Here is a 15,500-nt window from a genome sequence, read left to right on the forward strand (position 1 = left end):
CCTACAATTCTGGAAAATTAGTTTGGCAATCCTCTACTGATTCCACAACTCTTTCCTCATGTCTGGGAGGGATACCTTGCCTTGGTGGTGGCAAATATCAGAAGCAACAAGGCAATTTCCACCAAATTCAATGGGAATGAAGGCTGGGTTACAAAGGGCACAACTCATCTTCACCATCCTCATTTTCCTACACAGCAAGAGATTTGAGGTGAACACGCACACATGCTACAGGAATCCACAGAACATTTATAAATTTTTCCTCTCGCAACAGCCTCCCTACACAAAATACACAGTTCTGGAGGCCATGAGAATTTCTGCACCTGCTCATCCTTCATAGCTATAGGGACTGGAACATTGTGGAGGTCCGTTCAAAACAGACACATTCCAACAATCTTGTGGCAGTCTCTTCCCCTCCCTACAAAACCAGTGTTCCTGTAACAAATGATTTCCCTGCCCATAAATCATATAACCTATGCTGCCACTATTTGGAATTCTGGACATGAGGGTACATGGCTCCAATGCAAGACCTGGGAAACAGATTTCCCTTACCACCTGGACACAATGCAATACTCCCTGGGAACAAGACAATTTCTTCTTGCTTTAGGAAGCACCAAAGGTTATCACAACAGCCCCTCTACAGACTGACCTCTGAACCAAAAAAATACCAACGCATCCAGGTTACAGATAAGGATTACATCCCTGCAGTCCTTTCTTGGAGGCCTTGGGCAGCAATGCCAACTAGGACAAAACTAGAGAGAAGTATACTTTACATCATATTGTTCCCTCTGAGGCGCACAGAATTTGAGATCCCACAAGAAAGCTCTTCAGCCCTGTTGTCACAACTCAGTTGTTTTCAAATCACCACAGTGTACAGAATCCCAAGATTAAAGGAGCTTAAACAGTAAGGCTTCCATTTTCACACCAACCAGTACAATGGGAAGAAGGCTATTCTTGGACTGGAGACATGAAGCACAGGAAAATCCCATCACAGCAGTCACGTGAGACCAACAACGTCCCTGAAAAAAGTAGTCCCGGTTGCAAGTCACCAGCAGAGTCCTCTAGGCCAAAAATTGGTCAGATCAGTGAGGTAACCCATCAAACAAATTAGAAAGGAATGAGTGCTCAGGATTATAAAGACTCCCACAAACAGGACAACATCAAGGTCTCCTTCCCTGGACTCGGTGGGGTGGTTCAATGATGCACATCATGAGCACCTGCCACATAGTAGTGGTGAAATGGCTTTTGCTATGGAACTGGCAATGATGTAAACCTGGTAAGGGCCCTGGGCAGGTTAAGAAATGCACTGAAGCTCCCATAAACCTGGAATTTAAGTGGTTTATTGGGTATATTGGCAGATAGCACCCTCATAAGGGATCTCCCCAGTGTTATACTGAACAATCCATCCCTGCACAACTACTCTTTTTCTGAAGTGAACTTTGTGGTATCCAATGAAATAAGACTGAAGCCTGTGAACTCTCCAGTGTGAAATGAGGCTACAGTTTGGCTAAAGGTTTCCCACAGTTATCACATCCATAAGCCCATTAACCAATGTGAACATTATGGTGTTTTATGAGACTGTAGTTTTAGGTAAAGGATTTCCAACATTTCCTACAACATACAGACTTTCTGCAGTGCGGACACTCCTGTGTTTAATGAACCTGGAGTTTTTAGCAAAGGATTTCCCACATTCACAGCACTTATATGGCTTTGATCCAGTGTGAGTTCTCTGATGTTGAAAAACAGAGCTTGGGCTAACCAACTTCCCAAATTTTCTTTACTTTTATGAGTTTTCTCCAGTGAACTCTCTGATGTCGAAGGACTGAAGAACTTTGGGCAAATGCTTTCCCACACTCACTGCACTCATAAGGCCTTTCTCCAGTGTGAATTCTCCTGTGTTTAATGAAGGCTGAATTATCAGCAAAGGATTTTCCACATTCAGTGCACTCATAAGGCCTTGAACCAGTGTGAATTCTCTGATGTTGAAGGAGTGTAGAGTTTTGGCTAAATGAGTTCCCACATTCGTTGCATTTATATGGCCTTTCCCTGGTGTGAACTCTCTGATGTATAATGAGGTAGGATTTCTTGCTAAAGAATTTCCTCCATTCCCCACACTCATATGGCCTTTCACCAGTGTGAACTCTCTGGTGTTCAATGAGATGGGACTTGTTGCTAAGTAATTTCCCATATTTCCCACACTTATAAGGTCTTTCTCTAGTATGGACTCTCCAATGTTGAATAAGGTTGGACTTTTGCCTAAATGATTTTCCACACTCCCCACACTTATAAGGCCTTTCTCCAGTGTGAACTCTCTGATGTCGGAGGAATGAAGAGCTTTGGCAAAATGTTTTTCCACATTCACTGCATTTATAAGGCCTTTCTCCAGTATGAACTCTCCTATGTTTAATGAGTCTGGAGTTTACAGCAAAGGATTTTCCACATTCAGTGCATTCATAAGGCCTTGATCCAGTGTGAAGTCTCTGATGCTGAAGGAGCACAGAGTTTTGTGTAAAAGTTCTACCACATTCATTGCACTCATAAGGCCTTTCCCTAGTGTGAATTCTCTGATGTTGAAGGAGGGTAGAGCTTTGGCTAAACGATTTTGCATATTCATCACATTCATATGGCTTTTGTTTCATGTGAACTCTCTTGTGTGTAAAGAGGTTGGAGCACTGAGTAAATGATTTCCCACATTCTGTACATTCATAAGGCCTATCTCTAGTGTTATTTCTCTGGTGTTCAATGAGGTTGGAGCACTTAGTAAATGATTTCCCATATTCTGTACATTCATAAGGCCTATCTCTAGTGTTACTTCTCTGGTGTTCAATGAGGTTGGACTTTCTGTTAAATAATATCCCATGTTCCCCAGGTTCAAAAGTTCTTTCTCCATTGTAAACTTTCTGATGCTGACTGACGTTACAGCTTCTCTCACACTGATTACACATAAAACATCTTTCTCTAGTGAGGAGTCTCTGGTGCTGAACAAGTGTGTGTTTGGGACTGAAAGCTTTTGTGCATTCTTCCCAGTTATGATAAGTTTTTCCCCTCTGAAAGGCCATCCCACACTCGGCTCTGCTGTTTGACCTCTCCCAGGTGTGAGTAGCCCATTGCTGGAGAAACTGAGAACTGGCCAAGAAGTCCTTCCCAACCACCCTGAAGACTAATGGCTTCCTTGACACATGGTACTTGTAGTTCTTCACAAATGAGGCTCTGTCCACCTCTCTTCTGAAGGGTTTCTCCCCGATGCACTGCCTCTGATGCTGATGAAGGTTTATGCTTACATACAATTGTTTCCCACATGTCTCACACCTATGTAATTTCTGCTTTGAATGTGTTCCTTGATATTTATTCAAGTACAAAAATTCTCTCAATATCTGGACACATATTTCACAAGGGTGGGCCTTTCTGAAGGACAGATCTGCCTTGGGACTCCTGATCTGTGACACTCTTTGAACAGAAGTACACTGCTCAAAAGAAGCCTTCTCATTCTCCACTTCATGGCAACAACCTAAAAGCAAGAAATGTTGGCGAAGTACATGTTGATTTCCGTGGGAGGGGGGAGCCCACACACCAGTGTGTGTCTGACAAACACATGAATGAGTTTGTGTGATTATTTACAAGAACACAGAGTTGGGTTCAAGTTGATGACATGGCTGTTAGCAATACTGGGCTATAAAGGCCACAGGATGGGGGAAGACCACATGAGAGAAAAGACACAACCATGTGATGTGTCATAGGGAGGAGAGGCAGGGTGAAAAATTAAAGTTGACGGTTAAAAAATTAGTTACAAACAACTTTCAGCAGGACCTTGTCTGCTGTTAACACATGACTGCAATGTAGATGGGTATTTCCAGGCCCAAGAAAACGGGACTGCAACAGAACAGCTGTTGGTCAGGAACATTTTAAGAATGGGTACATGTTTGATTATAGAAAATATATGGGCCAACGTTAGAGAATGCACAGATAAAGCAGTGAGAAAAGTGGGTGATACAGGGAGTTTAGAGACGTGAGGATTAGCCACAGGCTGGAATAAAAGTGGAAGAATCACAGTGCAGAATTGACAAGTCAGCACTGTTAAGAATGGGGCAGAAAAAGCAAAAATAAGGTGTGACCACTGGAAGTAGCATCAAAACACTAGTCAAACAGCACAAATTTCTGGTATCACTTGAACACAGGACTATCATACACTCCCATAGTGCTACTGTACAGCAGCCCTTTGAGCCCATTTGGCTGAGTCTGAATTCATATCCATCCTGTGGACAAACAAGGGCTCTCCACCCCACTTCCAAAATGAACAAGTGTATGGGACCTGGTTGATGAAAATAAGAGGGGAAAGATACCACCTATGAGCAGCTGACCCATACTCATCACATCATAGGCCAGAGAAAAACATCTAAATACTATTAAGAGAACTTTGGAAAGGGGTCTTGCAAGAAGTCCATGGTCTACATCAGAGAATTAATTCCCAGCACAGGCAGTCATGAGGAAATGTCAGTGAAAAGAAGGAAGTAGAATCTGAGGCGCAAGGATGACATGCATCTAGACAACATCACCCAGAAGGAAGAGGGCAAGTATGGTGGGATACATTAGGCTGAATGGAAGATTCCTGACCCTGGATCCTTCCAGGGAAGGCTGTAGAGAAGCAGATATGGGGCCTATTCAAGGAGAACAGATGGCAGTGCAAACATCTCAGCCCAACCAACCATAGCAACAACTTAGGGAATTGGGGGAAAAAAGCAGTGACAATGGTCCCGACGTGAAAAGGACAGACTTGTCTCTGGGGAAAAGGAAAGGGCAGAGACTAGTTCAGGACATGGGGAAAGATTTTAGGTTCTTATCCAGGGAGGTTATAAGTGCCAAGTTCTCCAGCATCATATCATGGTACAGGTATCTTTGAGCCTCATCAAGGAGACCCCATTCCTCCCAGGAAAAGGTCACAGCTACATCTTCAAAGTTCACACTGACCTGCCATGATGGTGACAGATAAAACCACAAACAGTCCACTTCTGAGAAGTCACAATCTATTTCCCCACACATCTATCCTATGACTATCCATCACCCAAGCTTCCCAAATCAGAGGATCAATCAGGCCCTGACGCCATGGTGTGGTTTTCTCCCCACGGGCCCACTGCTCACTAGGTACAACAACCAGGAAGAAGAGACAGGTGGATGAACATATAGCTCAGCTACAGTCCTGGCATAAAGGGATCCACCCCCTCCTGACAAGCAATTCCCCTGGTGTGGCCATCGTCCTGAAATTATCAATGCAGTGCCCTGGAACCATCAGACATGTTCCCTCTTCAAGCACACATCACTCCTTAAACTGTACATCCCTCAGTCTCAGTATCCCACAGCCACACATGACCATGGCCACCAACACCTCACTCTCCCACACCATAGCCATCTCCCTCCCCTCCCCATGTTACTTGTATTTAAATCAGTTCCTCCTAACCCCACCACAGGGCTATGATGGTGGCCTAACACATGACACCTGAGACTGGACCGATGAGACTGACAGCAGTTTCTTAATCACATAAATTCACACATCTGAGAATAGGACACCACTCACCACAAAGGCGTACATGGGCAAAAACAACACACACAGGGGCTGTGGGATGGAACCTTTCTAGGATGAAGGGGTTGGGATGTTCCAAGGAGGATGTGATTGTCTTATCTGAACAATTCTGAGGGCTGGTAGGGAACTGATACCCGATACAAAGAAGCTCCTGGTTTGCTTTGTAAAAATGGTTGTTAGGCTAGGAGACGTTATCTGAAGGAACACTGTGGGGAGAGGAACTTGCACTCAGGCCATTTGAGGGCACCCAGGTTTCACCAAGCGTGAAGGAAGCACATCATATTGGGTTTAGGCCTTACACCACAACTCGGCAGACAGCATCCACAGTACAACTGGTAAAGTCAAGCAGGACCCAATATGACCACAGACCTCCCACAATTCCCAATGGCAGCATCAGAAATCATCTATAAATGCCTTACTGCATGACTCTGATCCTTGCCTCAAATTTAAGGAATAGAACCACGTGTGGATCTCAGATACTCACAGTCCCATGCTACTTCTGTGCTGCCCTTCCTGTCCCTCGGCAATGACAACACTTCTCTGCTCCCTTACCTTCATTCATACTCCAGCCCCATTACTCACCCTCCCCAAGCATAGTGATTCTCACAGATGACCTTATTTGCTCATGGCCATATATACCAGGTTGAATGAAACACCCCAGACCCTACCAAAGTCCTCACAAATCTTGGTGACCCTATATAGTGGTGAATAAGCACCAGATCTGGCCTGAGTGTCATATGTATGAATTACCCTTGCTTCTACATCCATCTCATGTCCACTCTTCTCTTGGAAGCTCTGGCCACCTGCCAGACTTTCTTGTCTCATACACCAAATCTTCATGGCCATTTACCTACATTTATGAAGGCTGACACCATCACCCAGGTACACAAGCATGAGACCCAATCCTCTGACCCCACCCTCCACACATCTCCCCCTAAAAGCTTTGCCACCACAACCCGAAGCTTGCCTCTCTTAATGTGAGCCACAGGTCATTCACCTTGGTCCACACTCTAGTTACATTTTGGATGTCTCTAACCTGAATCACTCCCAAGAATTCCAAACCTGTATGTTAGATGTTCATTTGATGCCTTTATTCAGTGGTGTCTGAAATATCTCAGACTCTTAACATGGTCCAAAAAAAGCTCCTGCTAAACCCAGTGAATATTACACCTACTACCAACTTGCTCATCTCAACTGATGCAGCTTCCAACCCTACAGCTGCAAAGCCAGGGGTCATCATTGATCCCTGCGTTTCACTCCCTCACCACCCATGTTAGAAATCTAGCTGTCCCCTTTAAAAACATGAAGCCAGAATACAACCACATTTCCTAAGGCACGCCCCTGCTCCATTAACCCTCACCTGGACTATGACAGTAGCCTCCACAATGATGTTCCTGCTTCCTCTCTCAAGCCCACAGTCTGTTTTCCACTCTAAACCCAAATGAAGCCTGTTAAGGCCTTGGTCACATCACCTCCCTACCGTGAGCCAAACCTCTAGAACACACACCTGACATCTCAGGCAGTTGTTCCCCTCCTGACTCCAAACCACCTACTATTTATTCCTACCTGTAAAGAGAGGATACCTGTGGTTCCTGAATATTCCTGAGCTCAATTTTACCTCTAAGCATTTGCACATCCTGGTACCATGTCTTGGGTTAACCATACACACCTGTTTACAATGGTTTCCAGAAATGGGAACACCTCCATATAATTGTAGCATGGACTTGGGACACTGGGCCTGGAGTTTTTCTGCATGCCCAGACTCAAGGAGGGGGAAAAAATGGCATCAAGCATCTCAGGACACCACAATTCCAGGGAACATAGGGATGAAAGCAGGGCTGGTGAGGCAATGGGACACCCTCTACTTCCCTGTGCAGGTTCCATAGGCACTTCTCTAACCGTGAGAACCTGAGTGAAGAGGCAGGTCCTAAAGGAATGCGTCCATGGTGGGATTTGAGGGGCTAACTGTATGTACTCCTGCCTGGCCTTGGAGCCAGGTGACCTCAGGCTGGCTGACTAACTTCTGGGCCTCAATGCTCAGTGTTGCCTCTTACCAGCTGTGGGACCCTGAACAAAGATTCAACCTCCTAGGACCTCAATGTCCTCATCAACCCTCTCCACCCTGTTCTTCCTTTAAACGGCTCTTGGGAATGCTCTAACATCTGACGGGAGATACTATCTTCCTTTATTCGAAACACCCCATGACCTTTAGAATCCTCGCAATAAAGTACAATCCTGGGTCGGTTACACCAGGTCTAACTCCACTAACACTGTTCCCTGTAAGCAGAAAGCTGACCCTAGGTTTCCTGAATCCTCCCGCCTCAGGCCGATTTCCAAGCCTTCGCATCTGCGGGTACCTCTGCCTGTGACCTCTCCCACGCGCCATCACGCTGTCATAAACAGGGCCCCACCCACGACCGCTTCACTGTCCTGGGCACCGTGGCCTGGGCTGCGGGCATGTGAGCAGGCGCCCCACACTCGGGGTTTTAATGTCTGGTGGAGTGAGGGGTGTGAGGGCCCGGGGAACGAGCGTTTACCTAAGGCGGGTACCTCAACGCCGCCGCCATCGGACTGTGGGCGGAGCGGGGCCGGGAGCGGCGGAAGAGTCTGGGGGAGGCGGGCATGGCGGTCCGTCTCACGGGCCTTGCGCCAGGCACCCCAGGCGGCGTCGCCGAACTTCAGATCCGCCTCTGTGCCTTGGGGACAGCGCCTCCTCCCGGACCTCCCGTTCCAGTCACTCCGGTCCTGACACAGCGCTCCGGAGCTGAACAGAACCAGAGCAGTTAAAATGCCCACCTTGGGGGCTTCCCTGGTACCTTGGGGGCTTCCCTGGTGGCGCAGTGGTTGAAAGACCGCCTGCCGATGCAGGGGAGGTCCGGGGAGATCCCACAGGTCGCGGAGCGGCTGGACCCTTGAGCCATGCCCACTGAGCCTGCGCGTCCGGAGCCTGTGCTCCGCAACGGGAGAGGCCACAACAGTGAGAGGCCCGCGTACCGCAAAAAAAAAAAAAAAAGAAAAGGAAAAAAAATGGCCGCCTTGGGGAGGGGGACGGAAGTCCCGTCCCCTACGAGTTGTGCCCAAACGGAAATCCCTTTTTCCGCGCCTTCACTGGCTCAGCGACGCAGCCTTCAACGCAGGGCACGCTGGATCCTGCAGTTCCCAGTTTCCAGGAAAAAAGGCCAGGGTCCACCTCAAAGGGCGCCAGGAAATGACTCCTCCCTGTCCACGGCCAGAGCAGTGACTCGACCCTCTTAAAAGGGGCCAAACGTAAGGGTGGTAGGGATGCGTTCTGCAGCTGATCGCCATTAGGCATCCAGGCCATGAATTAGGATGACAAATCTTTCCCAGGATGGTAGGGGCAGCAGTGCAAATTCTGTAAGGAAACATTTTGTTCATTTTATCCTGAGTATTTGTAAATTTTTCTTGGTTATAAGGCAAACATTTTAAAAAATTTCCTTCATGCCTTTATGATTCTCATTTGTAGAATTGTAATTTATTTCCGGATACTAATCTTAAATATGGCAAACTTGAGGAAGTGTAAATATGCCAGATATTCATGACGTAATTTTTTGAAATTCTTCTATGTAGATAATCGTACATTTTGATATAAATTAAAGGTCTGTAAATCGTTTTCCAGTTATTTTAATTCTTTATTGTCTGTGTCATAGCACCAGCTAGAATGTCCAGTATATTTAATATAAGCACTAATAATGAGAACCTTGTTTACTTGTTAATTTTTTTTTTTTGCTTGCTAATTTTAAACCAAAATCTCTGATTTTATTACTAAAATGCTGGTTTATTGTAGTGTTTTCTTTGATACATTTTGACTAATTAATGATATATATATTTTTTCTGCATAGTTGTGGTGTTGTTTTCTAATGTGAATAGATCTATTTTTCTGCATTTATTAAGATAAACATTTTATAATTCATTAGTATATTGAATGCTATTAATGTATTTTCTAATACTAAACGATTCTTGAATTACTGGGATGCTTTTAACTTGTTCTACATTCTGGAAGTGCAGCTAAATTTAATAAGTTTTATGAGAATGCTACGCTAGTACCATAAAATGAGTTGGGGAATACAAATCTCTGAAAGATTTGGAATAAGTTTGGATTCGTCATTTCAGTGAATAATCCATATAACTCCCTTTCTACAAATCAGGGTCTTCCTACAAATCTGTCAGATAATTTAAAAGTAGGAAGTGTCAAATAGATGTGATATTTGTTAGTTTGATAAAGAAAGACATGTCTGGGGACTTCCCTGGTGGTCTAGTGGTTAAGACTCAGCACTTCCAGTGAAGGGGGTGAGGGTTCAATCCCTGGCCTGGCAACTGGGATCCTCCCACATGCTGCACAGCCAAAAGATTAAAAAGAAAGAAAAAAAAAAGACATGTCTGGTGGGTTGACTTATTTATGGTTTCATTTTGTTATTTTATTTTTTAATCAGATATACTGAGTTATAATATAAAACTATAAGATAACAATGTGTACATCGTGCTGATTTGACATATGGATACATTGAAAACAATCCCCCCCATCTATTTAATTAAGACATCACCTCATATATTCATCTTGTGTGTGTGAGACAGAGAAAACATTTAAGTAATACTCTCTCCGCATATATCAATTATAAAATACAGTGTTATCCACTATACTCATTGTATTTTACATTAGATGCTCAGACGTTATTCATTTTATACCTGAAAGTTTGTTCCCTTTCACCAAACTCTCCTTATTTCTTCCACTGCCCCTCTTAACCCCAATAACATTTATACTCTCTGTTGTCACAAATGGCAAGAGCTCCTTCTTTCTCATGGCTATGTAGTATTCATATATATATGGGCTCCCTATATATATCACATCTTCTTTATCCATTCGTCCACTGATGGACACTTAGGTTGTCTCCGTATCTTGGGAATTGTGAAAAATGCTGTAATGAACGTGGGAGAGCACATATCATTTCAAAATCCTGTTTTCATTTCCTTTAGAATTATACCCATATGTGGAATTGCTGGATAGTAGGGTAGTTCCATTTTTAATTTTTTGTGGAAACTCTCTACTTTTTTCCACAGTAGCTGCACTAATTTACATTCACAGAATCGGTAGACAAGGGTTCACATTTCTCAACAACCTAACACTGTTATCCCTTGTTTTTTGATGACTGCCATTCTAACGTGTGAGGTGATATTTCATTATGGCCTTGCTTTGCATATTTAGTAATGTTGAACACATTTCCATGTACTTGTTGCCCATTTTTATGTATTCTTTGGAAAATATGTCTATACAGTTCCATTGCTCATTTTTAAATTATTTATTTTGCTATTAAGTTGTATGAGTTCTTTATATATTTTAGATATTAACCCCTTATCAGATGTATGATTTTCAAATATTTCCTGCCATTCTGTATATTCCCATTTCATTTTGTTGATGGTTTCCTTTGCTATGCAGAAGCTTTTTCGATTGATGTACTCCCACTTGTTTATTTTTGCTTTTATTATCTTTGCTTTTTGTGTCAAACCCAAAAAAATCAATGCCAAGGCAAATGAAAAGGAGCTTTCACCCTATGTTTTCTTCTAGAAGTTTTATAGTTCCAGGTGATGTGTTCAAATCTTTCGTCCATTTTGAGTTGATTTTTGTGTATCGTGTAAGATAGGGTTAAAGTTTTGCTCTTTTGTGTCTTTCTGTTCCCCAACGCCATTTATTGAATAGACAATCCAGTCCTCATTGTGTATTCTTGACACCTTTGGTGTAAGCAAATTCACCATATGTGCACATGTTTATTTCTGGGCTCTATATTCTGTTCCATTGATCTATAGTTGTCTCTATGCCAATGGTGGGATTTAAAAGCTTAATTCCAATCCCTCATACTATACTGGGAGTACGATTGCATATTTCTAAAATTAAATACACTCTGTAAATATTTATTGCGATTAAGTTCATGCAATAATCTGTAATGAGACTGTGTCCTTCCCATACCTCCATTCACAGAATCTTTACAATAGCGTCAAGGGTATGTTTCAGTAAATGACAGAGACTTGAATGATTTCCAGTTATCTAAGTAGATAACCAACTAACTTTTGCCCCCAGTAGTCATAAGGTCATTTCTAACCCAGTCAGAAATGAATAATTTTATGATGAAACATTAATATGTCATTATTCTTTTGTCTGATGACAAATAGCTGATGGACACTGTTAAGCAATGAAGCCACAGTAAATAAAGCATTTTATTTACCACACTGACATGACCCCACCATGTCACACAGTCAGAACCTTCAATGTGAGAACTCTCTGACTTGGTTCGCTAACTTTGACTTTCTCAATTACCTCATTTCTTTGCATTTCTGCCCCCTATTCATTTTCCTCTTTTTTTTTTTTTTGTTTTTTTTGTCCATGCCATGGGCTTCCGGATCTTAGTTCCCTGACCAGGAATTGAACCCGGGCCCACAGCAGTGGAAGTGCAGAGTCCTAACCACTGGACCAGTCCTAACCCTGACCAGGAATTCCCCCTCTATTCATTTTCTATTGCCCTTGCAACAAATTATTACAAACTTAGAAGCTTAAGACAGTTTCTATAGACAACATATAGTAGGATCTTGGTTTTCTACCTACTCTGAAAATCTCTTGTAATTGGTCTTCTGCTGTTCAAAGTGATTACTAATAGAGTTGGATTAATATATACCACATCTGTTACTAATTTGTGTTTGTTGCCCTTGCTCTTTGAATTTTTGTCTCACACTCTTTACCTGCTTTATGTGGTTTTCACTGAGTGTTTTATGATTCCATTTTATCTTGTTAGCGTATCAGTTATATTTTTAGCTGTTCCTATAGAGTTTCCAGTAAACATCGACAACTAATCCAAGTCCACTTTCAAGTAACGCCTTTTCCACTTCACGTAGTGTACCTCATAATAATAAAATAATCCCAATTCTTCCCTCTAATCCCTTGTATTATTGATGTCATTCATTTCACTTATATAAAAGCATAAGCATACACACACACACACACACACACAAGACATGCATACAGATAAGCATACATAATAGAATATGTTGTTGGTATTACTACTTCAAATTGTTATCTGTTAGATCAATTAAGAACAAGAAAAATAATATTTTATTTTTCCTTCATTTATTACTTCTTCACTGCTCTTCTTTTTGTAGATTGGACTTTTTGACCTATATCATTTTTGTCATCTCTAAAGTTTTTAAACATTTCTTGCAAGGCAGGTGCTATGGTCTGAATGTTTGTGTTGTCCCTCCAAAACCTCTGTTGAAAGAATAACCCCCAAAGATGCTAGTATTAGGAGGTGGGGACTTTGAGAGATGCTTCAGTCATAAGGTGATAGAGCCCTCATGGGTGGAATTAGTCCCTTTATAAAAGACGCTCCAGAGAGGCCCCTAGCTCCTTCTATTACATGAGGACACAGCAAGAAACCACCTGCTATGAACCAGGAAGAGGGTTCCCACCAGAGAACTCGACCATGCTGGAACCTGTACTCCACAGCCACCAAACCTATGAGAAAAAAATGTTTATTTTTTTTATAAACTAACAAGTCAGGCTTTCCTGGTGGCACAGTGGTTGAGAGTCCACCTGCCGATGCAGGGGACATGAGTTCATGTCCCGGTCCAGGACGATCCCACATGCCGCGGAGCAGCTGGGCCCGTGAGCCATGGCCGCTGAGCCTGTGCGTCCGGAGCCTGTGCTCCGTGACGGGAGAGGCCACAGCAGTAAGAGGCCTGCGTACCGCAAAAAAACAAAACAAACAAACAAACAAACTAACAAGTCTGTGATTTTTTGTTATAGTATCCCAAATGGACTAAGACAGTAGGTTTACTGAGAACAAATTCCCTCAGTTTTTGTCTTTGAAAGGCTTTGGTTTCCCTGCATTACTGAAGGATAATTTTGATGGTACAGAATTCAAGGTTGACTTATTTTTCATCTCAGCACTTTAAATATTTCACACCTCTCCTTGTTGCATGGTTTCTGAGGAGATATTGGATATAATTCTTAACTTCATTCCTCAATGAGTATTTTCCCCCTCTGGCTTCTTTTAGGATTTTTTAAATCTTTGATTTCCTGTAATTTCAAAATTATGTCTACATGTCATTTTTTGGCATTTATCCTGCTTAGTACTAAGGTTCCTGGATCTGTGCTTCCTTGTCTGACATTAATTTCTTCCTTAACTAAGTATCTTGGACAACCTAATTGCTACTGAGATTGAGTCTCTAATTTGCTCCAAAGACTTAATCTCTGGGCTTCCCTGGTGGTGCAGTGGTTAAGAACCTGCCTGGCAACGCAGGGGATGGGTTCGAGCCCTTGTCCGGGAAGATTCCACATGCCGTGGAGCAACTAAGCCCGTGCACCACAACTACTGAGCCTGCACTCTAGATCCCACGTGCCACAACTACTGAAGCCTGCGCACCTAGAACCCGTGCTCCACAAGAGAAGCCACCGCAATGAGAAGCCCGTGCACCGCAACAAAGAGTAGCCCCCACTCACCGCAACTAGAGAAAGCCCGCATGAAGCAATGAAGACCCAATGCAGCCAAAAATAAATAAATAAATTTATTTTAATAAAAAAAGACAATCTCTGATTCTTGCCTCAGAGGTTGAGCCTTGATTTTTCCACTTCATTGAGGAAATCCCTGGCCTTTACACCAGGCAGGTGGGGCAGAAGGTGGGGAGTTGCCAGCAGGTCAAGCCTGCATCCTGCCTGCACTGTCACGCATTGCTCAGGGACCTCCAATGGCAAGAGGGATCCAGAACTCTGGGCAGGGCATCGCCTTAGGGATGAACAATGGAAACTTTAGGGTCCTTCCTAAATCTCCTTGGCAGATGCCAACACCTTTAGGTGTCTCCGGGGTCCTCAGGCCACCACTGCCCTCCTGCCACCCCCACTCTGTGCCGTACATGGCTCACCCCTTCCCCGCTGTCCTGAAATGCCACCTCAGATCAAACATGGCCGGTGGCATGGAGCATGTGGGCCTGAGTAAAAGGCCTCACCAGGTTGGGAACCTTCCCCCATGGTCACCGGCAGGACCTTCCACCTGGTGTTCCTGGGCACGAGTCCTTCTGAGAAGCCTCACCAGGGATGGAGAGACCCACAGTGACCCCACCAACCAATTGGGATGTCTGGAAAAGCAGCCCCAAGTGGTGGTGAACTCCATGAAGGGTAAATACCTATTGGAGACCATCAGTCAATAATTACAGAAAGGGAAAGATAAAAGGAACTTTGAAGAGTGTTCAGAGAGTGAAAACCCCTTATAATGAACCAGATGCTAAGTTTAGTTTTCCACCCAACATCCAGGGGACCCAAGTAGAATTTTTCAGCTCCTTCTCTGAGAACATCCCACTTTCATAGTGGGAGAATTTATACCTTGGAAATTGGCAAAAGCTACAAAGCAGGGCTAGATTTATTGTTTTACACAATGCCTGGACTTAAGTGATGGAAACAGGGATAATTAATTTTAAAAAATTAGACAAATGATATGATCAGGAATTGTACAAAAGACATACGGGGACTTCTCTGGTGGCACAGTGGTTAAGAATCCACCTGCCAATGTGGGGACACCAATTCGATCCATAGTCTGGGAAGATCCCACATGCCACGGAGCAGGTAAGCCCATGTGCCACAACTACTGAGCCTGTGCTCTAGAGCCTGTGAGCCACAACTACTGAAGCCCACATGCCTAGAGCCCAAGCTCCACAACAAGAGAAGTCACCGCAATGAGACGTCTGCATACCACAACGAAGAGTAGACCCTGCTCGCCACATCTAGAGAAAGCTTGCGCACAGCAACTAAGACCCATGCAGCCAAAAATAAATAAATAAGAAGATATACAGCATTAAAAAATGCTAAAAATCACAAATCTTGGGCTTCCCTGGTGGCACAGTGGTTTAGAGTCTGCCTGCTGATGCAGGGGAC

The 15,500-nt window shown here is 43.7% G+C and overlaps 1 protein-coding gene across 1 annotated transcript; it reads right to left on the minus strand.

Annotated features, from left to right (window-relative positions):
* Positions 1-1,541: 1,541 nt before the first annotated feature.
* Positions 1,542-8,885, minus strand: LOC113615140 (zinc finger protein 256-like). Its single transcript, XM_027097212.1, has 7 exons — positions 8,641-8,885; positions 8,123-8,336; positions 4,841-4,962; positions 2,895-3,510; positions 1,811-2,834; positions 1,659-1,731; positions 1,542-1,575 (listed from the first exon to the last, which is right to left on the minus strand). Exons 1-7 carry the CDS (start codon positions 8,883-8,885, stop codon positions 1,542-1,544), a joined length of 2,328 nt encoding a protein of 775 aa, XP_026953013.1.
* Between the last annotated feature and the right edge of the window lie 6,615 nt (positions 8,886-15,500).

Source organism: Aethalodelphis obliquidens, unplaced genomic scaffold, assembly GCF_003676395.1.
Source record: "Aethalodelphis obliquidens isolate GAN/ISIS:26980383/991018 unplaced genomic scaffold, ASM367639v1 scaffold113, whole genome shotgun sequence".
In the NCBI taxonomy this organism is placed as follows: Eukaryota; Metazoa; Chordata; class Mammalia; order Artiodactyla; family Delphinidae; genus Aethalodelphis; species Aethalodelphis obliquidens.

Excerpts from the sequence above, each read along its gene's own strand:
- LOC113615140 (XM_027097212.1), bottom strand. The coding sequence starts at position 8,885 with ATGCCTAATGGCGATCAGCTGCAGAACGCATCCCTACCACCCTTACGT. Across the intron at positions 8,337-8,640 it reads TTTCCGTTTGGGCACAACTC|CTCCGGAGCGCTGTGTCAGG; the intron begins GTAGGGGACGGG and ends GGTTCTGTTCAG. Across the intron at positions 1,576-1,658 it reads TCCTTTGCTAAAAACTCCAG|TCTCATAAAACACCATAATG; the intron begins GTTCATTAAACA and ends CTAAAACTACAG.